The 27,156-nt window shown below is 38.1% G+C and overlaps 1 protein-coding gene across 8 annotated transcripts in view; it reads right to left on the bottom strand.

The window, feature by feature from the left end:
• Positions 1-27,156, bottom strand: part of CTNND2 (catenin delta 2) — a 640,288-nt gene that overhangs the window by 107,355 nt on the left and 505,777 nt on the right. For all 8 annotated transcript variants that reach the window (XM_038129852.1, XM_038129853.1, XM_038129848.1 and 5 more), the window contains one exon: positions 21,250-21,433. In XM_038129852.1, coding sequence (XP_037985780.1) covers positions 21,250-21,433 — 184 coding nt within the window. The remainder of the gene's footprint in view (positions 1-21,249; positions 21,434-27,156) is intronic.

Genomic DNA, 27,156 nt, shown 5'->3' with positions numbered 1-27,156 from the left:
GAACTCAGTACTAGAGATTTGGTACCCTCTGGAGTCATCCTCTGCTCCATTCTAATAAGGCACTTAGAATTGGGTCTCCAGCACACTCAGAAGTCTTTGTGCAAAGAATGTCCTTGCACTACCTCACAGAAGCAAAAAAGGAAGTGATTTGAAGCCCAGTACCTCTGCATTAAAACTTTCTCAGTCATTTGAGTGTCTTGCATTCCAGTGAGTCCTGCTGCCCCTAAATTCTCTTAACTGACAGCTATGGAATTAAAAAGTGCTTTAATGTGTAAATTGTAAGTCCCTGTCTTGGTCTCCTTTGTGGCTCATACAAACAAACAGAACAGTAAGAAGGCAGCTTGCCAGAAAAACCAGCCCATTTAAATACCCAGTGAATGCCTGCTACATGGAAAACAGTCTATATGCCACATAGACCCACTGGCCATACAAATTCAGTTTAAGAGCACCCAAACACATGTTGTAAAAAGCTAAGTGCCACAACTGTCAAACTCCTTCTACAGCATGATGCAAGAAGGTAAATCTGTGATTCAGGTAGAAACCCAGTAATTTTACATTTCCAAATAAACAGACACTTTGAAAGGATGGGAAGCTGAAATGAGTTCTCCTAGTTTGATGATAAAGGGATGTGAATGCATTTTTAGGCAAACATGAAAGCCACATCTTGAAAAAAAAAATTAAAAGTAAATAGAGCTTATTTCAGACACAGCAACTCAGGAGAGCATCTCTATGAGGAAAAACGGCTTTAAACCCTGGGATGGGGTACCATGACAGGTACATTTGGTTTCTCACTCTGTTAAAACAAGTATTCTACTTGGGCTAGATGACAGTTCAGATGTGACTTTCTTGTTGTATAAATACAAGAATAAATAATGGCATTAGAGATGAATTGGTTCCATTTTGACACAAGATTATCCTTTTTATGCGCTAATTTTCACTTTTCCATTGGGTATGCTGATTTTTAAGTTCACACTGTTGTTACTAAACCAAACCTAAAAGTTTTGGGTGAGGTATTACAACATATTGCATATTCTTTTTATATACTTTGGTAGACACCTAAGCTCAGTAAGTCTGTTTGCCTCTGCCCTTAAGTTTGAAACATTTAAAAGCATTATCAGGAATGCAGTTGTTCTCAGGTCTTATTTATCAAAGATTTGGAAAGTTATACTGCTCTCTTGCTTTGGTTTTAGAACTCAGTGGAAAAGATAATTGCAAAAATAAGACCAGAAACAGTGTAAATAGGTATATTTAACAAAGTTACTACTCTAAAAATCCTATGAATAAAGATTAGGTTCCAGAAAAAACACAAGCAATATGCAATCCTATCAAACTGGAGGAACAAACAAATAGGATGGTGATTGCTCAAGTAAGATGATTCCCTTAACCTACAAAGCAATCTCCCTGTCACATCTGAGCTTCAAGTGCCTTCCTGCATCTATTTTGCAGTCCTGAAAAGCCATTATCAGTGCAGTGCCTTGAGAAGAAAGGAGGGTAAATCAGCTTTGGTTGTTGACTAATCAGATGAGCACAATTAATTACAACACCAATCAGTTCATTAGATTATTAGCTTCATCCCTTTTTGATCAGCTACTTAGAAATTTTAATACAGAGGATAAGAAGTCACCAAGCAGAACACTTATTAGAGTATCAGAAGTATGAAATGCTGCTCTGAAAAAAATTAAGAGCACAGCACAGCTAAGTAGAAGACATGCTTTTCATCTGTGTGATTGCCCATGTTCTCAGTGAATTGACTACTACAGACATTTCTCCAGCTGGAGTCTCTCTCCAAATCTGAGAGGCATCTTTCTTCCCTAGCAAACTAAAAATCTTTAGAAATGCTGCTTATTTGCCATTTCTCCCTGTTCTTTGTCTAAACTAGTTTGCAGTATGTAAATTCTTTTACTGTCATAATCCTGTCATAAATGCTCTGTTACCAGCTCCTTCTTCCAAATTTTCAGTTAGGCATCTCAAAATTAATTTATTATTTGCTCATATTATTTCTTTCTAGTCACATAATTAAATGATACTGTTCCTGTGAAATTGCATTTTCTTATTTCTAGAACAATCTCTACCCTCAATTTTCTTTTCTTTATGCTTTAACTGCATTAAAGACATCAAGGTATCTATGCTGCTTCCCAGTAATAGCATCTCAGGGTGTTATGAATTTTTGAGCTAAATACCTGTAAAAAAATCTTATTATCATAAATTGCCTAATTGTAAAAAACATATAATGTGATGCATAATAAATTACAATTCTTATGCTTTGTCCAAATGTGCCTTCAGCATAAGAAATAAATATGTACGTTCATGTCCTATTTTCATGACAGTTAACCTGAAATTGCCAGGGAGCATCCTACCTCAAAATATGTCACATCATCCCATCTCCAAACAGCTTTATGTGCACACTGAGGGATGGTGAAAGAACTGACCCTCTAGCATGCCCTTCAGCCTAATGAGTCCCTGTGCATCACTGCTGCTTAGCACCATGCTCTAACCAACTGAGCTAATCTCAGGGTCAACCTGTACAAAAGAAGGGGATCACTCTACCACAACTCTACTTACCCCCACCTAGTCTGTGCCATACAGAATAATGAACAAACTCTGCTATGAGGGTTACTGTCGATGCTCTCTATCCCTTTAGCTGATACCCCAGGGATGGCATCTGACAACCTGGATCTTCTGCCAGAAAAAACTTCTTACCCTACTCTGCCCTGTTTTGATGCCTAGCTCTGTTGTATGTCACAGGAACTGCTCAGGAAGCAGATATTGCTTATTGTCAGAGATTTAATTTTTTCTTTTTCATTTTAACAAATACTCTTTGAATCAATTTGCTCATTCCTGCTAAACTAAATGCCAAACTCAAACTTTGCACTGATGCCTTAAGATGCTCGCGAAAATCTTGCATGTGGAGCAGACTCTCTACTTTGTTATTTGCTTGGCCATGAAATACACTATTATGCTTCAGATATTTCCCCCTCCCATCTGCACAGATATGCATTTAACACATTACTGTATTTGCCTCATCCTGATTCTTCCCATAAATTGCACCACAACACTTGTATGCTGTGAGAGAAGAGGACACCTCACCCTCAACCCTTCCTCTCCCCCAAAAATACAGTTTGCAGGAGCTGTGTGTATCTGATTGAGTAAAGTTTTCTGCAGAATCATTGTCCTCTTTCTCTCAGGTTACACCTTTGTGCATCCTATTTCCATCAAGTTTCGCCTTACATAAGAGGACATGTAAATAGATACATGTTTCTTGGGCCAAGAGACAGAATGTATTGTGTTGTAGAAACCCACAATCCACCAACAATAAAAAAATAGTGGGGGAAAAATTTATGCAAACTGAATAATCAGAAGAAGTTGAGAGCTGGTTTCAAGTACAAAGTTACTCGTGCTGTGACAAACTTCAGCCTCGGTCTCTGGTTAATTATTCCTACACTGAGGAATTTCTGCAGCTGTTTTTACTTTTCAGTTGACAGTAAGAATTCCCTGAGCAAGACATACTCAGCATCATCAGTACTTGCTGCCATGTGAGCTGCTTTTACAACAAACCTCACCTCTAACAGTGCTCTGACTGCAGTGGTGCTATGTGCGGGAAAAGAATCATCCTCTGTATGATTCGTTTGCCAGTCAGACCAAATTAGCAAAAAGATAATTACAGCTTATAAAGGTTCCTGTTCTTTTATGAATAAACACTCATTCTAATTTTGTAATTATTATTTTACCATTCTCAGTTAATTGTCAGTTACTCGAAAACATAGCTCCTCTGAAACAGTGCAAACACAATTCCCTGAATTACAGTAAAATTTCCTGTATTAGGTATAAAGATTGCAAATTATTTAATAGAACTTTAGGAAGCTTAGCACTTATTTCCCAGCTCCAAGAAGATTTCCATTGCCAAAACCTTGCTGAAATAAATTTGTCAGTATCAAATATGAGAGCATTCTTTCTTCCTTTCTTAGCAGGTGGCTCTGGTAAAATGACATTCCATCAAGATAGTAAGTGTATGAACTAGTATTGCAATGTTCCAGTTCCTTGTCCTTGAGTTATCTTTCTGCCCAGAGCAGATTGTCTCCATGTTCCTCTTCTGGACTTGCTCCAACAAGTCCATGACCTTCTGATTTTGGGGGTCTCAGAGCCGGATGCAGCGCTCCAGCTGCTCTTTCAGGAGAGTAGAGTAGTGGAGGAAAGCCACCTCCCTTGACCTCCTGACTACACTGCTTTGGATGCAGCCCAGGATACCCCTGGGCTGTAAACACACACTCTTGGCTCATGTCCAGCCTTTCATCCACCAGAACTCCCAAGTGTTTCTTGGCAGGGCTGCTCTCAGTGGCTTCTCCTGGTCTGCACTCACCTCTGTGATTGCCCTGACCCAGGTGTGGCACCTTGCAATTTGACTTGTTGAACTTCATAAGGTACTCATGGGCCCAATTCTCAAGTTTGTCCGGGTTCTCCTGAATGAGACCCCTTCCTTCTGTTGTGTCAACTGCACTGCTCAGCTTCATGTCATCTGCAAATTCACTGAAGGTGCACTTCATCACTGATATTGAAGAGCACTGGCCTCAAGACAGAGCCTTGAGGAGCACCACTTATCACCAGTCTCCCCCTAAAGACAGAGCCACTGGCCACAACTCTCTGTCTGTGTCGATCCAGCCAACTGCTTATCCACCATGTGAGGCAGAGGCATTGGAAGGGCCTCAGCTGGGGCTTACCCTCTCTTCCCTACTGAAATCAGAATCAGACAGTGATTGGGCTTTGCTGGGCACAAGCACCACTCCCCTGTATCCTTGGGCTCTGGCAGCTGCTAAGTGTGTCTCTGATCACAGCTCTGGGAACTTCTTGGCTGTATAAAAGCACACCAGGGTTTAGAGGAGAGGAAGAACTGCACACCTGCACTCCAGAAACACCCAATGGGTGGCACCGAACACTCAGGAACATACAGACCCTGTATGAACTCCTCCACTTGAGGAAGCTTTGGAAAAGTTATCTGTATTTCATATGCAGTATTTATCTGGCACTGACTTCCTCTGGAGACACAGGGTCTACCCTGAGAATATTCACTGGGACAATTACTGAGAAACAACTATTCTGCAGTTCTTTATGCTATTCCACAGTATAGTGAAGTCCCTGAGATAAAATTCTTGCTTACAACAGACAAGTAGTAATCCATACCCAGCTTCAATTTTATCTGCTTAATCTGCTTGCTTCTCACCAAATATATCTTCACTCTTGCCTCACCATTTTACCTAAAATGTTGCCTTCAGCATCGTGGTATTAAGCCACACAACACCATCGTCATTCATATCATCTATTCTCTTGAGAATCTCCATGGAAAGCAGCACTCTGGCAGATGGAAAACACAACTTTAGTGTTTTCTCACATTTTTGGGGATTTCCTGGGCTTCTCCAAATACTACGTGTGCCAGGCAGTGCTAGTGCTACTGGCTGTGATGGTTGCAGCCAAAGCCACTCACATGATTTTCGTGAATGCCTGAAATTCAATCCACACCATGAGGTATTTTCTCAATACATGCATAATTAAATTGAGCTGTTAAACATTCCTAATTCAGGCAGCAAAACCTCATACACCTGCCTTTGCTATCTGTTATAGCCTCTTACAGGAATCATGTCATGACTATCAATATGCCTCATGCCTTCTTTCCCCAAATAAAAGTTATGTCACCTAGGTGTTCAATTTACACATTTATAACCCAAAGTCCACTTGAAAACTGGCACTATAACCTGCCTCAGAAGATTCAGGCAGTCTGCTAGGCTGTAAACTTGATTTACAAATCTGCCCTGTTAACTGAACAAAACATGACAGCCAAAAAAAGTAGCAATGCCTGAGAAATTGATCACTACTGTAACACCAGAAGGAATAGCAGTAACAAGCATAAACCCTCAAAGTTTACTTTAAAGATTAAGTGCAACCATCTTTCTTTATTTAGACCAATGGTGAAGTCACTCTGAACAAACAGCAGAGTGTTCTGGAAATACTTCAGTATACTAGTTCAGAGAACTCCAGAAAAACATGGAAATATCAATGAGATTGAAAAAAAAGACTTAAACGTCCTGAAATTGTATGAGTTAGATAAAGTGATTAACAAAAAAATCTACTGTGTTTCCTCTATGTCCAGTTCTTCAAAAACTGTAGTATTAATATTTTGCATAGAATTTTACAGTTTGCTTGCGATTTCAAGGGGATTTAACTGAATTTGGAGACTTACAAATGGCAAGACACTGTGAATGTAATGGTCAATACTTTTTCTCTTCAATTTCATCTTGATGTAAAGAATATGAAAAGCAGCTTGCAACTGCAATTCTGAAAGTGTCTATTTAAATTAACATTAATTAAAAATGTCCAATATTGTAACTGCATATATCAATTTAAAGTAACATCAAAATACCACTTATCTGCTTATTTATTAAGAGAACCCAAATTAACACTTATTAGCCTATGTGACCTATGTGACATAACTGAAAAAAGATTTTCAAATACAAATGTTTCTCGAGCTGTCTGGCTGACATTTGAAAGTAATCATACTTGCAACTGCTAATCAGCTCATCATTGTAACATGCTTTACAGAACAGTACAGTTAGAAAGTCAAGCACTGAAAATTCACATAATACCTAAATTAAGTTGGCCTCTGCATCCTTCATTCAACCCCTTCTACAGAATGGTTGTGATATGTTGTCTACGCCGTCACTTTTCGCCCCTGCAGGACTCACTGTGTGTGTAGGAATCCACCACACACAACGGCTTTATTTGATGTGAATGACAGTTTCAGTTAGAAGGGTTTCTTGGGCTTGTTTTCCATTAGCCTGCTCACCTCTGTCAGCAAGTGCTCCATGATCAATGCAAGGGAAGATGAATAATGGCCCTGACACGAGAAAGGAGGAAAGGGAATTTTGTTTTGTTCCAGATTTTGTCTTACACCTTGCACATTCTGTATTCCCAGTTTTTCAAGGGCTTGACTTGAAACTCCAGTCACTCATGTAATCTTAGAATTGCTGGTTGGAAGAACCATTGGGAAGCCATCAGAGTCCAGCCTGCTGCCTATGGAAGGATTATCAAGAGCAGATAAGGTCAGCGGTTTTGTTGGAGAGCCTTGAAGTGATCAAAGGATGGACATTCCACCACCTCTCTGTTCCAGCGTTGCACTGTCTACCTGTTAAAGTGCAATGTCCAATCTGAACTTCCCAAGCTGAAAGTTGTGACCTCTACCCTGCACCCTCTCCAGATTCTGAGAATTCTTTTTGAATGGAGTAGGCCCAAAGATGGAAACAGTGTTGTCCAGGTGTCCACAGCAGTACCAAGAAAAGGGAGATAATCTTCCATGCAGGTGCTGGTCACAGATGTATCCCAGTCTGCCATATACAGGAAGACAACATATTGCTGGCTCATATTTGGATTGGTGTCCTCTATAAACCCCAGTTCCTTTTCAAAAATGTACTGCTTTAGTCAGGATTTACATCCTGTGCTAATAAAACAATAAAGGAATAGTATATTCCATCACTGCTTTCCTTTCATCCATGTGAGCAAACACTTTATTGCACAAGACAATCATGCTCACTAAACATGATTTGCAAGTGGTAAATCCATGCTGACTGTTCCTCCATCATATGCTTTGAAATGGATTCTAAAAAGTCATAGTCCATTTTTTTCTGAGGTTTGAGATAAAGGTGATCCTCAGACTATTTCTGTTCTCCTCAAAGCCAGATTGATTTTTAGCCTTGTTCTAGTTCTCAGTCACCTCCTCAAGATACCACAACTGCACCAATCAGCTTGTTTTGCAGTACCCTTGGGTAAATTCCATCCAGTGTCATGGATCCAAATACATACATAAATATATATATACATATACATATATATGTATATATTCTCCAAATAGCCCTTATCCTGCTGATGCCCATGCCTGCTTCTTCATGCTCTTCTTAAAAAATACTAAAATGTCCAGGAGTCCAGGAGCAGGATTTGCCTGATAAAACTGTGGCACAACAGGTGTTGAGTTATTCAGTCTTTTCCCTTTTATCCATCACTAATTTGTCTTCCCCATGCATTAATGGACTTATATTTTCTCAACTTCTTTCTCCTTTTAGGATACATGTGCTTGTAAAATCCCCTGCTGTGACCCTTTATTTCCCAAGTTACCTCCCACTGGTCTTTGATCTTCCTCATTTTATCTCCAAATGCAGCTTTTCATATTCCTTTAAAGGAATATGAAAAGCTGCATTTGTTGCTCTGGTTTGCATTCTGGTATCTTCTCGTGCTTCAGGACACCTTCTGTTTACCCAAGTGAGTGGTTCTGCTATAATTTCCAGTCTTCCTGTATAGCAGCATGATTTGCTCCAAAGTTCCCAGCAAGCTGATTACTTTTTGTTTGGTGGTTTGGCTGGTTTGGGTTTTTTTGGTTTTGCTTTTTTGTTTTGCTTGCTTTTTTTTAATTTGTGCACACCCTTTCTCTTCTGAAATGGATTCACAAAGGATTCAAAATCCACTGAGTGTGTGACTGCCATGGATACCTTGATGCTGCGGTCAGGAGGAATGATCAAATACCAAGGCAGGTATGTTTAACAACCAAACTTGAACTTGGAAGAATGTCACTAAAGTTGAGAATAACAACCTAAATGTATAGTAAATGACCACAGGAGGTTGATATGAGATGAAACAGTCTGTACTGCCGGCTGAATGTGCTGATGGTTTTAAACCTCCTTGCAGCGCTGCAAGTTACCTTCCACTTGCAATGCCAACATCATTCCTATTCCCTGCCTGGGTACCAAGGACTGCAGCAGCAGTGCTGCTTCAGGTGAGACAGTAGCAGGGGCTGTGCTGAGGCCTCTAACTTCATTTCACACTAACTATGAAAAGAGCAGAGCAAACTCCCAAATGGCATCTGCTGGAAACCATCCTGTTTCTCATTGCAGATTCTAAATGTGAACAAATATTTATTATTGATAGAATAGATTAATAATTTGTTTCTTACTGAATGCATGAACTTGAAAGAATGAAGAGAACAAGGACAGACCTCCAGCAGAGAGGAGTAAATGTGAAATGATTAAACAGGAAAGGCATGAATAAGCTGAGATGCCTGCCAAGAGACCCATTCCCAATACTGCTGCATGTCTGCAGCAGTGAAAACTCCAGATATTCAGATGTCACTGTAAACATGATCAATCTCCTTTCTTTCCTTATCTAAGAATAGGAAGTAAGGAAAGAAAGAATGAAATGTTATTATTAGTACTATTTGAAACCAAGAAGAAAACGGATGGGTACTTTCACTGTTATCCTCCTAACACAGTCCTGCACTTGATTCAAGAATGGGGGCTATCAGGTTAATTTAGATTATAAGGAACAATGGAAATCAATTACTTTTACTGTATGGCAGCTACCTCAGAAGTTTTTGACAGATGAAGGTCAGTACATGACAGTTACCACAGTATTAAATAAACTCCAGTTCCTGCATTTTTTTTTTCATCTGATACAAGCTGGGGTTTGCATTAGAATCCCCCAAACTCTACTAAATGGAAAATACCTGAAATACCCTCATACAAAATACAATATATATACTTTTGCTGAAGTATGATCAGTTGAAGCTCTCACATATTTATAGGGGAGGAAACAGAAATAGTATCTAAGGATTATACTACTTTCCCTTGGTAAACTCTAATCTTTTTAGCTTATAGTATAAAGATAATTTACTATAATGGTCTACCCAAACCGTTGAAGAATGGCTGACTACATAACCCATCCACTAGCAATAAAACATAATGATAGGGCTCATGCTATGAAAAACTAACATTTGTTTACATAAATTAGCCCCTATTTAGTAATTACACTGCATGTCTGCCATAAGGTCAGGCAAAATGTAACCCCAGCAGAAGCGACACTGTAAGCATTATAATCTAGACAGAGATATGTTGGAGAATTATGGGGGATAATTAATCAGTTAATGCTTTCTGTGGTGTTTCAATGATATGTGGAGCCATGATTCTCAAATAAAATATTTGTGCTAATAAAATCACTTCCCACTGCCTTAAAACAAATTCTACCAACCCCATTATTCAGACCAAAGAGTATAAAAAAGAAAAATATATAAATACATACAATCCCCTCTAGAGATACACGTCTTCCTGTTTTATTAGCAAGTAATTATGCATTTTCATTACAGATAATAATACTAGCAAAGTGCTTAAAGTACCTACATATTCAGGGGAAACACTGTAAAACAAACTGATTATTTACAGATCATCTTTGTATACACAAACGTGACATACATACGGCACTAGCATGCCTCTAAACAATCAGTACCTCATTCAGGTGTCTAGTTAAATAAGACACCTAAAACAAGCCATAAATTGCTTTTATAATCAAAGGAAGACAATTTGTTTTCCTGAAATCCTTCAGGGTGGAAACACTGCCTATTTATGTACTCCAGTTTTTTGACTAAAGCCCAAACAGAATAATAATAAAAAAAATCTTGGAAATCTTTTGAGTAATTCAGTGCCCAAGGACTCTTATAGCCGACACTTCTATAACCTAGGTGGAGGCAAAAACAAAACTACCAATTCTCTAAAAGGTAAAGGAAACAAAAAAAGCAAACACACTGTTCTTGTAAAAACAATAAAGAACTCCCACATTATTTCTGTATGAAATTTCAGTTCTGAAAATGGTATCATTCATGTGAATTTTCCTCTTCCCTGTTTCAGTGCTGGTGATTCCAGTGGCACCACCACTCCTGCTGATTTTGCTGGTGGATCCTATCCCTGGTATGTGGACCAGGTGTCCTCAGTAACCTCTGCAACCTAGTGACAGGGAAGGGTGACACGGTTCCATTTAAGAGTGGGCTAAGGAGGACTACGCTGTTTCCAACGCAGATTGATATCCAGCACAGAAGATACCAACCTAGTTACATCACTATCCTTGATGTTAAATTAACAAAGCTACACCCTCCTTCTTGAACTTGTCTCGGTTGGTTCTTCTCTGAAATGTGTCCCAGCCGATCCTTCTGTTGTGCACAGCAAATATTCACACTAACTCACAGATGTTTGGTTTTGGTCACGCTGTTGGTGAATGCAAACATGAAACACTACTCTCTGCTCTGCTGCCTTTATCACATGGGCTATAATAAAAAGGATGGCCTCCCACTGTATTTGTTAACTAAAAATGAGATTGTTCTTATTTCTGTGGGTTAATGAAACTTAAATACTTCTGAGGTGATAAGCTGTGCCCAAGGCCAGGCAGCTGTAGGAGCTGTCTCTCTCCTCCTGACTGCAAGTGCTCACCTGTGCAATCAGACTGCGAGCACAGGCAGCTGACTCTAACGCCTCAGTAACCACCATGAGTGCAAACAACACTGTGCATTCACTCATATTTGCATTGATTAGAAGACACTCCTTCTTAACATGAAGTCTGGCAAGCAAACACAGCAGGTATCAAAATCAAATGAAGTCAATCAATTTGACTAGTCGACTAAAAAACTTCCTTAGCACAAATCAATTATATGAAGCAAATACAGAGAATTAAGTAAGTTTTTTGTAAATAACTATTTTTATTATCCTTTCTAGCGGGTATTTTTACTTCATTAGGGGATTAAAAAAAACACTAAACTCAAATTTGTGTGGGCACAATATAGATCACGACCATCTCACGACCATCTTTTTGAAACACTTCCCAAATATTCTTTTGTACACAGTAAATCCAATATAAAGATGGATGAATGACAGCAGGGGGAGAAGAGGAGGTGTTTCATAATGCTACTGTCCTTCAAGAGGAAACGCTGAAGCTGGAACCAACTAACTGTAATAAACGACTACCTGACAAAAAGAAATGAGCTGTGAATGTAAAAAAGCTACACTAGGACAAATACTTCAGAAGTATTTTGTCACAGAAAGTCTCTGCATAGAGTGTGCAATCCCAGCTAAAAATATTATTATAAAACCATAAAATGGTCTGGGTTGGAAGGGGCCTTATAGAATATCTGGCTGTAGCTGCCCTGCCCTGGGCAGGGACACTTTCCACTACCCCAGGTTGCTCAAAGCCCCATCCGGCCTGGCCTTGAACACTTCCAGTAATGGGGCATCCACAGCTCTGGACAACCAGTTCCAGTGCCTTATCACCCTCACAGTAAAGAATTTATATCTAACACATAATCTAAACCTACCCTCTTTCAGTTTGAAACCATTCCTCCTTGTCATTATATGCTCTGGTAAAAGGACATCTTTCAGGCAGATGTTAAATGTTTGCACAGTACATGCTTATGCATTTAAAATACTGGATTCTTAAATTTTTTTTACTGAATGTATTCTTTTCCCAAGAAAACTGTCCCACCAGTAATAAAGACATTGAAAATACTGTATATGAAGCTAATTTAGGGAAGACAGTAGGAAAGAAACACCTGAAATACAAACCCCCCAGTAACTCTAATTAATTTTTGAAGAGGGCAGTGTGCCACCCTGTTTTCCATTTCAGACAGAAATTAGCACAGATTTTGCTGGCAGAACACACAAAAATCCTCTCCTTTGGTGCTGCCGTTGCCTTTCTGAGGCAGTGTGTGCAAGGCTGTGTGTGTCTCACTAAGCTGTAGCTGGAAATCAGCACCACCTTGCCCAAGCTTTGAATCATCTCACTTCACTTGCGTGTTAGTTTGTATCATGACCACAGAAATATTCAAATTGGATAAAATCAACGAAATAGAAGTGAATTAGTGAAAAACATCACTTGCTTTTTACTTCTGTCTTTACAGAAGCATCAATTTACCCTCCAATTAACTGTCCACTTTACTAATCCTCTCAGAAAGGGGGGAATCCATTTTATTGCAAGTAGTGGTCTTCATCTCCAATTCTCAATGTGTTCTTACCAGACTCTTCATCAAAAGAGATCAATGAAAAATATTCCAAAGTGCTAAAACTCCTCTATGGAGATTTGCAGTGATGATAACAAGAACACAATCTCAACACTCACTAGGCAAAGTTTCACAAAATACGATATTCTGAAATAATCGTCTGCTTTTCAGTGCTCAGCTCAGACATTCTGAGTGGACTGCAAACTAAGCAGGCCTGGCAGTCTGCAGTCTGTTTCATCACGCCCCTTAGGAGCTGTATTTTCATTTATTTACTTCATCAGCAGAGTTCTTGGGAAAATATTTCTCAAACAGAAAAAAGTTGCAAAGTTTGTGAATGTGATTAGTAGGGACTGCAGCTCTTGGGGCTTCAGGGCTACACTTACTGCTGGAGAGCATTTCTCACCAGCTCTCAGCAGCTCACCAACTTGCAGACATGTGGAATGCCATCAAAGCCTTCTCTAATGAAAAAAATTTGAGCACTGCCTCAACTAGGGTTGCAGGCATTAATTACTCCTGTGCCTGAAGTCCAACAGTTCACATGCCCACAACATTCTGAAAGGAGGTGATAAAATGTTTACTCTGTGATGTTGGCTGGCTTATCCAGAAGGCTGAAGCAAGCTCAGTGTACTTCAAATACATCTCTCTACTGCAAATCCTCAGACTGAGCAGACACCAAATGATGCTCCCATTCCTAGGCAAAGTTTCTCCAGATTTGAAGCCATTTATCAAGAGACAAAGAGGGAAAGTTGCAGAAGTACACCTTGCTTTCCTTCACTATTCAGAGCCATGTGTTTTCACATGTTCCTTTTTCATTTTGCCTAGTAATGCAAATAGTTTAAGGAAGAGAAAATCTAGTCAATATAGAAACCACGGGATGAGGACCAAAGAACCCAAACTTACTGAGTGTTATTTTATTATCTCTGGTGAAATTGAGTGGGCATACAGACTCTGAATGACTGTGTTTCTCATCTTTCTTGGGTAAATAAAACATCATCCTCTATCATCAATCACCGTGACCATGAGTGGTGCCACAGAATTGTCACAATCAGTTTTTCTCTCATGCCGAGACAAATATTTTCTCTGGAGTCAGACTATATGAGTTTTAAAAAGTACCCATTCTAAAAGGACTATTTAGGATTTTTGATGGTCAGGAAAGCCACAACAGAGGTGCATACACCTTGATTCCCAGTGACACTTGCGGTTATTCTTCTCAATGGGCCCAGACAGCCAAGAAAAACTTGGCTCCATCTCTTTATCTTCCCACACAGTGACTGCATGGATGAGCTCTAAAATATACGTGGTACCACACAGGCTTAGGGGGCTCTTCTCTAAAAGAAAACATCTGTGGCACTGTGATACTCAGCTCTGCAGCTGGCCAGTGAGAAGGAGACCTGTTATTGTCAGCTGTGCTTAAGAGCCAGCTAAAATCAAGCCAGCAGGACAGTAAGGCTCAAATCATACTTTATTACAGTGTCTGCCAAACTAACACTTGTTACTGCATAAATAAAAATTGTCTTGAAATGACAAAAAACCCTAAACAACAAAGTTGAAGCCATTTCACAAAAGAAACTATTTACTTTCTTCAAAGCATTCACATCCACAAGGTTTAAACCTCTGGCAGAAGGAAAAGTAAATTAACACTACCTAACTATGCAAATAAGAGTGGACATTTAATTTTCACATTAGGCACCACTTAACAGTAGGCATTCAACCTGAAAGGAATTAAAAGCATCAAAATCTGGAAAAACAGTCAGTCCTTCAAAATATACTTGAGATATTCAACACCCCTCACATTCAAGGCTAGGATACATCATAAGCCATTCAGCCTTAGAAGCAACACTTTATAATTTTGTCACTGTTGCTGAGCCTAAGAATATCATAAGATGCAAAAGGCATATTCATTCTCTTCACATGTAGGTCTATAATTTCCAGAAACAGCAAATATTTAAATACAGGAAGAACACACTCCTGCCATAGCAGTAAGTAAATTATTCTAACTGTATGACACCCAGTTAAGCTGTGGACTTTCTTCCCTGAAATAATCCACATACATTCATGTTAAAGAGAATAAAATATGTCAGTTGAAGAATAAGAATTACATTTCAGCTAGTTTCTCAACTCTCAACATAGAAGTCCAGCACTTCCATTTGGTATCCAAACGTGAAGCACCACTGACCCATGAGTGAGTTTCCTTGTTTGCCCAGGAACCACTTACATAGTATTTTTAAGATGCACGTTGACAGATCACATTTTGGCTAACTCTGTGCAAAATCAATACACTGGGAGTTTGTTCCGTGTTTGAAGGCAGATTTTTGCAGAGCAGCCCAGCATCTCTTTTATCAGATAAAATGATGCAGGACGGAGGTATGCCACCAAAGCTTCTATGTTTTTAAGTACAGAAAAGTAAGAAGTGGCTGGAATTAAGTTGTATTATTTTTCAGACCAAAAAAGAATACAAAGTGCATTCCATAACATCAGTTTAAAATCAAAATTTCTGTTTAAGATTTTCATTAGCTTGGGCCCAGAATAAACTTCCAGAGCTATATAGAATTTGAAGCATCAATTTGATATGTTGAAAAAATGCTTTTACCAGGAATGCTGAAGAAGCATTAAATGCACTATACTTCAGAGTGCTATTTGAATGCCACTGCTATAATTAATACAGTATGACCTTGTATAAACCCTATAAATTAGTTCATGAATATGCAAATTAGGAATAACTACACTGCGAAGAAAAAGTGGGGTGCTTAAATATCTGACACAACTACACATTTAATTCTGTTGGTACTTTTCCCTTGAGTATCTTCTGAATAAAAATATTATAGCAGTAATCAGAGGACACTGATCTATTCCTACTAAAATCTCTCTCTCCCCCTGAGTCTTAACATTAGACTTTCATTTCAGCTATATTTCTGAACAATTGCAGCATTCAGGAAGGAGCAATCTCTTTAATATCTTGCAGAAATTCACCTTTAAAACTTTAGGCTTAACTGGGATGCAATTGCTGTGACCTCTCAATTGGTTTGTGACTCTTTCCTAGGCTGGAACCTAAATTCTTGAAAAGGTGAAATACACATTTTCCTGCAGACTAACTTTTGTATTTCCTGCGCTTTTTCCCATTTTGGCTTGTGGGAACTGCTTGTAGTAACAGTCCCTCCCTTAAGGAGGCTGTCTGTGGAAATACACAATTCATTTGAGTTTTGTCACAACTTTGCATTCTGACAGGTTTCTTTCTGACAGAAAATGTGGGCTTTCTGAGGACAAAATTGCATGGTCAGAGCCTGAGAAGAGCTCCAGGGTTCTAGAAAAGCATGGAAAGAAGGGAGGTGGGGTAGTAAGTCCAAGATCTCTATATCCACCACAGCATCAACAGAGATGGACAAAATATGACTGCCCTGTTAACAGGAGGAGAATCAAAAAATCAGCAACAACAGTCCTGGTCCTACTGTATGAAGCCAGCAGCATTTATACTCAACAGCAGATATTCAGAGCTTGCAGCAGTCAGTGAAGACAGAAAGGTACCATGGCTTCCATAATCATCCTTTCTATATCTGAATGTATACAACACAAAGACACCCACACCTATGCACATACATACATGTATCAGTTTAGTCTCAAACATGTTTCACATTCATGTGTCTACATATCTATTTCTCTAGAAACTGAACAGATGACAAATAATACAGTCTGAGTCATTAATTTGATGCTGTTCCCGTGTCATATTTTGTCAGTATGCAGCAGAATGTTCTATAGAAAACAGAGTGCAGAAGTTCCTAAGGACAGGAGTCAACAGACTTTGGATGTTTAGAAGAGAACTGAAGAAGATATAAGACAGTGAGACAAATGCATTGGATGCAAATCTCTGTGAGATACACCACTCACCCACAAACCAGTTGAAAACATTTCATATTCAGGTTTCACAGCTAACAAAAATTATTTTAACAAGGCAATCTGTTCCTTCCAAAAGTTGATACATCCAGAAAATACTACTGAGTCAGTTATTCAAGTCATGTTTTAAAAGCACTTTTCCCCTTTGCTCTTCTACTTTGAGAGCCCGTTACATATTTATTCAGTTGAAAAATAATTGAAAATAATAAGGTATTTTGTTAAAGGTTTTACAAGTAAGAAAGTATGAAGTATGAAGCTTGGAAAGATATGGAGCTTTCTAAATAAATAACTACTTGAATGATACTCTCATACAATTTCTAATAGACTAATGGGGTAAAGAAAAAATATTTTAACACGTCTTCGATTTTCACAGTTGCCCCTGTACTTTCAGTACAATTAAAGACTAAATAGAACACGGAAGAAAGAAAAATAACTTAACAATTCTGTGTCTAAATCCACATTAGAATTTTAAACCAGTAAAGTCTGAAAATTCTTTAAAGTCCTCAGATTGTATTCATTTAACTTAAATTCATTTTAAATTTATAGAAAAATCAAGGTTCTAGATTGTACATGAGGCAAAAATTCTTGAAATTATTTTTGTCTGCAATTTTTTTCAAATAAATCTCTCGACAGGGATTTATAGTTTTTGTAATAAGTAACCTTGACGTTTCAGGTTAAGACAACATTATTCAATGTCTCTCCTGTTGATTTTTAAATTTCAGATTGGGGATTGCAAACTCCCTCCCATTAACAACTAGGGTTACAAATTCAGTTTTCACCTGACTATCCCTAACTTGTTTAAGTGAATCAGGAATTATAAATCAAAGATACAGTATTTCACTAACACAAATAAAAGAGTCACAGCTAAAATACAAAGGAAAAAAAGAAGTCTAACTTTACCAGAGTTTAATGAGATAGGGTACTGGTAACTCAGTGGGGAGGCAACTAAATTGGGTGATTACTCCAAGATGTCACACTGAGGTCTGGCAATTTATGAAAGCTGAATATTTAGATTAAATTTGTAAGTGATAGCCATAATGCTGTATTTAGATCTCTGAATTATCTAAACAATTTCAAAGTGTTCCAGTTTTTAATTTGTTTCAAAATTAATTTGTACAATATTGTATTAAAATACTTTCTTTTTTTCAAATCAGAAAAGTATGCAAAGTGCAGTTTGTAAATAACATCTTTAAGGAAAAGAGAAAATAACAGGAGAAGAAGGTCTGATATTGCTGCTGCTTTTTATGTGATTTCAGCTGCATTACTGGGTGACTGGAATTACAGACATAAGAATGTGGTTAAGAAAGATAATGAGTAAGCATGAGTACTAAAAATTGTAGGTAACAACCAACTTTTTAATTGAAAAATCATAAGAAATTCTTATAAAGAAACTGAGAAAACAAAGATCAGTAGAAAGAATAATAATTCATAGACTGTTGTGACAAAAACACAAAACAAAGATCTGACTATTCCTGTATAATGGTCATTGTAAACTACTTACTAGCATTGCATATGGGATGGATTATATTACATCAGCTCTCAGATATTACTGAACGTTTTCAGCAGTGAATACACCAGACAGCCAAAGTCACAGAAGACTGAAAAAACCTTTGAACTCAAATCCTCCTGGCATGTTTGTTAGCATTAAACCTATGTAATACACCTGAAGTCTCTAAAATCTGCCAACATTAGATATTCAGAATTTGTCAAGTATCCTGAACACCACTACTCTTCCTCTGATACTGAGCACTGTCACTGGTAATCCTGATGCAAGTGAATTTTAACTGCATCCCCTCAAAATGAGCTCTAGCAAAAACAGAAAAAGAAAACAGCAGAGGACAATCAAACCAGAGTCTGAGAAGAAATTCTCCCATGGAAGATGACAATGGACTTGCTATTTAGCAGATAAGCACAGCACAACCTCAGCCAGCAACCACATTACATCTTCTTGATTTACATCCCTTGTCCACTGAGATCTTGAAAAGGAAATACAGGTCTTGTAACTAGACCCAAGTGGAAAGTGTGAAAGCTGTTCAGTTTATTGAGGGTGGTGGGTATTTCACCTGAACAGAGCAAGACTCAGCCATCTTCACATAATTTTCTAATCTTTTCATTCTGACACCTGCTGTTTCCTCCAGTCTACAGTCCCAGTATATTACATGAATTCAACAGAAGAAACCAGTTACCTTCTCAGGGGTGAGCTTGCACTTTTCTCTCTTGACAATCTCAGATTTGACATTTTGCATAGAGAAAGGTATTTTCAACAGTGGGGAAAAGTAAGCAAGAGAAGTTACCACTGGTGTGAAGTAGAAGTAAGTTTCAACCCCCTCCAAATGTTCTTGCTCTGCCAAAGAGCATCCACACAGACTCAGTGGGATGGAACTATCTAAAGAAGATGGATGGAGGCCAAAAAAATATCTGAAGCGATTAGAGAGGATAGAAAGATGCATTTGGGAAATAGTGAGGGGTTGATATCAGAAAGATATTAAAAAGCTGTACTGTGACTGAAGGGCTTAGAAGGAAGACCAAGCTGCTCAGGACAGCAGTTTGAGCTGCTGCTACAGCTACCTGGGAAGGATTCAGGAGCTATGATATGCACAGTCTTTTGCAGGCAGATATGAGCTTATTTTGCACGAGCTGACCAGAAGCCATTCTGCTGTGACAGCATCCCATCAAGCGCTTGGCAGTAAGCCTTGCTGCAAAGCAGTGTGTATTCCATCAGGCAACGTACCCTTCTCACGTGACCCCAGTCCTCAGGCTGACCCAGAGTGCAGGCTACAGTAAGCTCACATCAGTTTGCAAATGGGCGTGCACACACACTCACAAGGAAAAAAAAGAAAGAAGAAAGATTTCAAGACCAGTGTGCAATGAATCCATCAATTAAGAGGCAGGAAAAACTGAAGTTTGCAGGATCAGGGATGAGCATTGGTCCCTGAGAAGCAGTTGAGAAAAATTAACAGGAAGATGGAGCTTATGGTGAGGGGAGAGCAACACCAGACACGCTCACTCAGAGAAAGGACACTGTGAAGCCCCAAATTTGTACCAGAAGTTTCTTTCAGAGGCAGCTCTTTAACTGAGACACATTAAATAATGGAAATGTGAGACTTTTAATGTAAAAGTCTTCATGTAACACCTTCTGTCACCTCCTAGAGATTATGGCAACTTTTTTGGGTAGTGATTCAAATTCAATGTAACACAATTATATCATAAACTCTTTTCAAAAAAAGTCAAAACAACTCAGGTACGAACACCTGGCTTCAGTCACATACCCCAACATAGCTGGTATTCACATAATCACACCTGGGTTGAAGTCCCATACTGCAATACTGCATTTAATTCCACATTTGCAATATGGAAGTTATTATCTTCTATCTTTCATTCTCTTCTGATTGCATATAAACTGTCAATAATATTTATTGCTTTTTCCCTTAAACTTTTCAAATATAACTTTGGAAAGGGAGACATTTCATTTGATGAAAGAGCACAAAGACAAAAGGGACAGATACATAAAAATATTGCTACTTTACTTTGCCTCCTATCACTTTTCTTTTTAATTTAGCTCTTTAATGTATATCTGCTTTGGATGCAGCATACAACATAGATTGCCTTACTGACACTTACTATTCACTATGTTATTTTCTGTGATGTATGTAAAAATATTAACTAATCTATTTTCATATCTCTGGGACAGATTATTTTCTCCAATATACCTGGAGAAAGAAAATCTACACTTAAAAAGAACCTGCCTATTATCTTAAAACATTTCACGAAAATGATATGCACTGGAATTCAGAAATTGCTATGACTCCATCCTTTAGTAAGATTTTGTCAAAACTGAAACTCTCCTTAGTCATTCTACTTTCATTCTCACATCTACAGTGACTTTTAGGAATGGACAGATCAATTGCACACATTTATATAAATGCACCTTTGCACTGCATATCCAAGTTTGGCATAAAACACAAACATAAATAGCTATCATATTTGTTAAGGATTTATCTAAGTATTTTGGTTGAAAAATTGATTGGTTAAATTGATTGGTCTCTTATTGAATTTCTCATCCTCCCAGAGCATAAAAAAATCTACTTATATATTTATCACAACTCCAACAAGGGCATCTGGGACCTTCAAGACGCGTTACTTTTTGTGAATATCTTAATTATTTTTTGTACTGATTAAATTTGATGTAATAGTGAGAACGTACCGACTTTATTTTAGCAAATGGGGAAACAAGACAAATCTACAAGAGAGAAAATGTATGTAATATACAAGCTTGGATGAAAACAGCTAAGAAAAGAAAAACAGAAAACCCCCAACAGCCCTTCTAAAGATTGCTTTTTAATGACCTGAAGCTTGTATTCTAATAAATTTCCAACTTTAGGTTTACATCACTGAAAGTCATCATCTTTCTTGATGGACAAACCAATTATTTAGTTTAAAGATGACTAAGAATGAGGAATACCAATTCAAACAAAAGCAAGATGATTAAGGTAAAGCAAAGGTTTTGAAGTACCCACCTTAGGCACCCAGTGGCATTGCGCAGCACCTGTGATGAATGGAGCTGTATTTTGTGATCATCCTGGAGTGGAGAGTTTTCCCATCCAGAGTGAGGGATGATCACTGCATTGGTCAACACTGCAAGGGCATCCTGGATGATTGGCATTTTCAGTGCATCACAGGAGGACAGATTCCAGAGAACTCCTACAAAAAGTAAAATGGCTAATAACTAACACTTCTCCAAAACAAGTTTAAATGTTTTTTGTTAAAAAAAAACCAATCCAAACCAATATATTTCAGAGCACTGGTGTGTTTAATTTAGCTGTTTCTGTCAAAAATAAAACAAACTACATTGTAGATGGGGCTGAATGACACCTGCAAACTTTTGCAGTGGGAATACAGCTTTAAATATAAAATATGAATTCACAGCAGCACTGGAAATTTCTCAGAGCTCTGCCTAAAAACTGAGCAGCTGGTTATGATCTCTGCCTACGCAGGCTGTGAAGCACACATGGAATGGAGTATTACAAGTAATTTTTGAGGACTTGGTCTTCAGATATCTTTCTTCTAAGTAAAATTAATAAAAACCAGTAGCAGAAAACAGGTTCTGATTTACACTAAAACCTTCACTGTTGATTGATACACATTGAGAGAACAAAACCTCCACCCTGTGATCATCACTGTAATGGAAGTAACTGCCTAGGCTTGTTGGTACTACAAGCAAAAAGACTTCCTTCTCAACCCGATACAGTAGTACTTTCAGCAAGTAATATTACATTTTGTAAATATTTAGCTATACAAAGTTACAGAATACTGTAATTTTTACATGGAAACAGCAAGCTCAATGGTGCAACTAACAAGGAGATTTACTGGAGTTTAAAAAAACCAAAATCCCTTCCGTTGCAACTCGTAATGCGCCAAAGAAAAAGAAGAGAAATCAAGAGCCAAAGTTTTCTAAGCACATCTGCAAAGATCAAGGTCACTGCAACTGTGCCACACAGAAGGCAGGCAAGAAACTGTTAGGAGCAAAAGACACGCGGCCTTCCATTGCCACATTTGCGTATTTGTGTATTTGCTGGAAAAGCACATGCGACTTTTGTGCTGTGCCAAGCGCCTGCTGCTGCCTGGCAGCTCTTACTGCTGGGGGAAGCTGGAGGACAATTTCCTGTTCTGAAGAACCAGTGGTCTTTATTTTAGCTCAGCACTCTCCCAGGAGTAGCTGGAAGAGGAAGCCTGCCTCATCATGCCCCTCTCCTTGCCAACATGCATCGTTTTCTGTAGAATCCAATCCTACTCCTCCCTACTCTCCTTCCCAAAGGACAGTAGCCGGGCCCCACACTTGATCTTGAGTGGCAAAATTGAGTTTTGGTTTTACATCTATACAAGTTTTCCACCCAAAGAGAAGAATTACTACCATCATCATCACTGTACATAGGTTACAAATACAAACTCTACAAAAAATCCAAGTGAGTGTTGTGGGAGGAAAATGCTGAAGAAAGGCCTTAGGAACACAGACTCAGATATTTATAACTACAAGCAGCAACAACACAACTTGCCCAAGATTTTCCTTAGCATTCTGTGCTTTGACAGAGCAGTGTAATTAACAGGAATCAACTTAAATTTTTGGATTTCCCTTTAAAATTAGTTACCTCTATAGGGAGACTGTTTCAGTTATACCATTTCATGATTAAATTATTTTATATGTAATTATCTGCAAAGGTAGCTACACAGTTTAATATAAAATATTGATCAGTAAAGAAACCCCATTAACATAATCTGCATGAGGCAGACCAACTTTAGCTACAGAAAAAAAAAAACACCCAGAGGTAAGAAAAATGTTCATTTTAATAATGTTTTTTTCATTAAGAATTGCTACTTTAAAGGAAAAAGAATCTTTGTTTGATTTCTGTTCTGAATGTCATTATGAAAAGGAATTCCATATTTAAAGGAATAAAGACCTTCATAAGGATATTTGTACTTGCTTTTCTATGTATTCTTGCTCTTGGAAAGCTTTAATGGCACATCCACTATTCTTGAAATACCTAGCATTTTGCTGGGTTTTGTCAGTAACAACAACAATAAGGTTGCCTTTTTTTTTCCTTTATCTAGACAGGTGTAAATTATGTGCATGGTATAAAAGCAGAGAATCAGAATGCAAATCTTTCCCCCTTTAAGGTTCAATTTAGTTCTTATGCAAGACAATGTGCTTTAACTTTGTGAAGCAGTCCTATTTTAAAAGTGAAGCAGAGGAGAGTGTTTTGATGGCAACAAAACAATACTTTGGGTTTCAAGAAGTAGTCATGAACTGGACAAGCAGAAAAGAATACAAAAGAAGCAAACATAAGAGAACCATCTAACAAAATGCTTAAAAACATGTATGTCAAAACTATTTTCTATTCACTTCAGGTTCTTGCTAATTTAAAGTAAACTCACATAAATACTGTGGCATTCAGCAGTAGTTGAGCCTAGAAATATTCTTTAAGCTCTCTTTCTCTCTGATTTCTCTAACTGGAAAATTAAACCTTCAGAATAAGAGGATGATGGTATCACCAGGCAAAAATGGCTATTACATCTTTTCCTAAAATGATTTTAAGTCAAGGCAGAAGTGAGCAAAATTTAAGTCAAGGCAGAACTGCAGCCCAGTAAGCCTGATGCCTTCTTCCAAGTTTTTACTCCTCACAGTTTTAAAGAGTGAGATAATCCTCTTCCACACCAGAACAATGCATTTTATCTAACTGTGATACTGAATACTACCAACCACATGAAACAAAAATTTTTTACTGACATGTTAAAATTTATTCTCACAAGTAGTGCAGTCTGCTACATGCTGAGGTTGGCATTCTACACGCCTCCTTGTAACCTTCTTAATTAAGAATTTGCAATTATGAAAGGGCACTGGCAATTCACTTCTCACTGTTTTTGCTGAGGATAACCTGGAACTAGATTTATGTGGGGTCTGAGAAGATGATCCATTGCCTTGACTTTGCAAGGGAGAATGACAATAAAATAAATCCTTTACCTGATACACCTTCCATTACAGAGCCACCTTTACCCCACATGATTCTGAACATTATTTTCCAAGTGTGTATTCATGACATGCCCTTTAGGGCTACTATAAGAAGCTTTCAGAATACTCTGAAAGCCCTGCCTGAACTGGGTTTCTGAGCACAAGAAGCAGCTCTGCAATAGCCTCAGAGGTGCCTTGACTGACCCCTGGAGAATTTGCACTGTCATCAGCTGCTCACAGGAAGGTAAGGGACTGGACTCAACAGTGGCTGATGCCAAAAAGTGGGATCCACCCAACAACCCAACAGTCCAACCCAACCGTTTACCATCCATAGATTGACTCTTGTGAGAAGTATGAAATAAAGAACTAATCAGTGTTGAACATCTCTTAATCACTTTCATTCATATCTTATCTCCTTGCTTTTAAAGCTGTGAGGCTTTCAGATGAAGGATTTTGTGTCCCCATTTTCAGATCCCTTTTTGGTTATATTGGAAGACTCGCAGAAAGACAAAAAGAGCTACACCAGGCTGAACAAGTCTTTTTGCAGGTTGAGGTTTTTCACCCTTACATATAAATAATGGAAATACAGAGAATAAGTATCTTGCAATCATATTTTAAGCTTAAAACTGAGGAGAAACTGGTATTGAAAATATTCAGTTAATTCCAGTTAGAACATGAATTTTGGGTCTGAGTATTAGTCTAGCAGACATCAGATGGAGGATTCTTAGAGAAGACTACAGGAATGCTTATTCTGGAGATCTTACTGCATCAAGTTGCATCTTCTGGAGAAGTTTATCAGAGGCCATGCAACTCCTATGGTCAATGAGTTGCTCAATTTATTGGAGCAGTCAGAGTGAAAACCCCATAATCTCTGAATCAGGCTGGAGCTCAAACTTGTGCTGATTTTAAACACTTCAATGCATTTTTGTGTTGTTGTTTTAGTTAGAACCAGTATATGTATATCTATAGTCAGATATAACTCAAGACCTGATAAGCTGCATGCTATCCTTATTCCATTCACAGTTAAGAACATGGAGATCACTTACATCTATGCAAAAAATACCATCATAGCAAGAGAACATATGCAAAACCAGGGAAGTCTAAACAGCTATTTAGCTCATGATTTAATGTGACCTCAAATTATGACTTAAATATAAAAAACAAACGTCTCAGAACAACTTAGACTACAAATATAAATGGAAACCAAGAAACTGGAAAAGTCATCTCTTCCAAAAAGCATTGCCCCTGCCACTGTGTTTTTACAAATAAATTATATTGTAAAAAAGATTGTAAGTAAACAAATACAGTTTGGAGAAATGAGACTTTGAGTCTTCTCAATATAGGATGTTTAAATCAACATTCAATTATATTGATTTTGCTTATTTAATATTCTCTGTAAAAATAAAAATCCAAAAATATTCTAATATATCCAGGTTCTCCTTTTCCATAATTTAATAGTTTGGTCATGGAGTGATGCAGAAACCCATTTGATAGTGCTGAGAAACTGCATCCCACAAATAGAGACCAAAGCATTGGCAGGCATTTTTGTTTATATGCTGAAGGCACAGAAATGCTACTGGGAGTTTCCCTCATGAACATGACAATTAAGATTGAAATCTGAGTGCTAAGTACCCTGCACAGAAGCCAAACACAAGGGATCTTTTGCTGGAATCCTTAGGAAAAACAACTTCTAACCCAAGCTCCCAAGTGCTAGAAAAGTCATTTGCTGGCTACCGCTTGGAGCCCCCGCTGTAATTGCAAGGCTGCTCTGCAGAGCTGGATCTGCTCCCTGGCAGCAGATGTGGGCTCCCGATAGATTACAGCAGTTCTGCTGCAGAGATGCTGAATATCAACCACAACATTTCTTAATACAAAGTGCAGTAAGACTTCTCAACCAGCTCAACCGTGAGAAACTGGCTCAGTAACAGACTTTCTGTAGGAAAGAAAAAGTGGCTGATTTGAAAAGTTCTGGCACCTGAACAACACACAGCTCAGAAGGAATCTCCTTAAAAGTACACTGTAAAACTAAGTTAAAAATTGGCATAACGGACGAGGAACTTTCACCAATTTTCCTGAAATATTTATCTGATTTGTGAATGAGTACGTATGCAGACCTTGCTGTAATTCACTGGTTGACATCCACAGAGGTGGTTTGCTATCTGTGTATAAGCTGACATAGGAAAATTCCACATTGAGAAATACTGACTTTCAGTAAAAGCCATGAGCAGGCAGAAGCTTATGGAATGCTAAGCAAAGTTGCAGCAATAATTTTTTTGCCTTTGCATCCACTCATAACCTTACAAGGGAAAAGCTTCCACAGAAGCTTCTACAGAGGAGAACGATTATTAGGGTGCGTTGTTTTTTTGTTTTGTTTTATTACAAAAAATATGGCTGATCTTGACTACATAAAAAAACAAGACTACATAGAGTATAAAAAGTATAAATAATTCCTCTGAAAAACTAGTCCTTTTTTTTCCTCAACTGCTGCTCTTTTCATCTGAAAATTACATCTTGGATTTTATTACAACAAAAAGGAGGGGCCAATTTTAGTATTGATTAAGACCAAGTACCACCCAAATGCCATTGCAGTATTGTATTTCTCTAATGGGAATGAATTCTGACCTAAGGTTGCTCCTCTTCTTCTGCTGTACACTGAAAATTAACACATAACTGTGGAAGGGAAGAAGTGTCAGCCAAGAATGTTAGAGAGTTATTAGCCTTCACGTTTAACAGCAGAGGAAATACTAGGAGAGCTGACCAAGGTTACTGCGGAAAGATCAGTGGTTCCTGCTTAACTTCCTTTCCTGGCTGATGAAATTCAATGAGTACTGTTGAACACTGAAGCCAAACCAAAACCAATTCATTTTAAGTGACAGAAACACAGAAAAAATATATCAACTGCTTTCAAAAAAAGTTTTAT

Source organism: Motacilla alba, chromosome 2 (assembly GCF_015832195.1).
Source record: "Motacilla alba alba isolate MOTALB_02 chromosome 2, Motacilla_alba_V1.0_pri, whole genome shotgun sequence".
In the NCBI taxonomy this organism is placed as follows: domain Eukaryota; kingdom Metazoa; phylum Chordata; class Aves; order Passeriformes; family Motacillidae; genus Motacilla; species Motacilla alba.
This window is presented reverse-complemented; position numbering and strand designations above follow the sequence as displayed.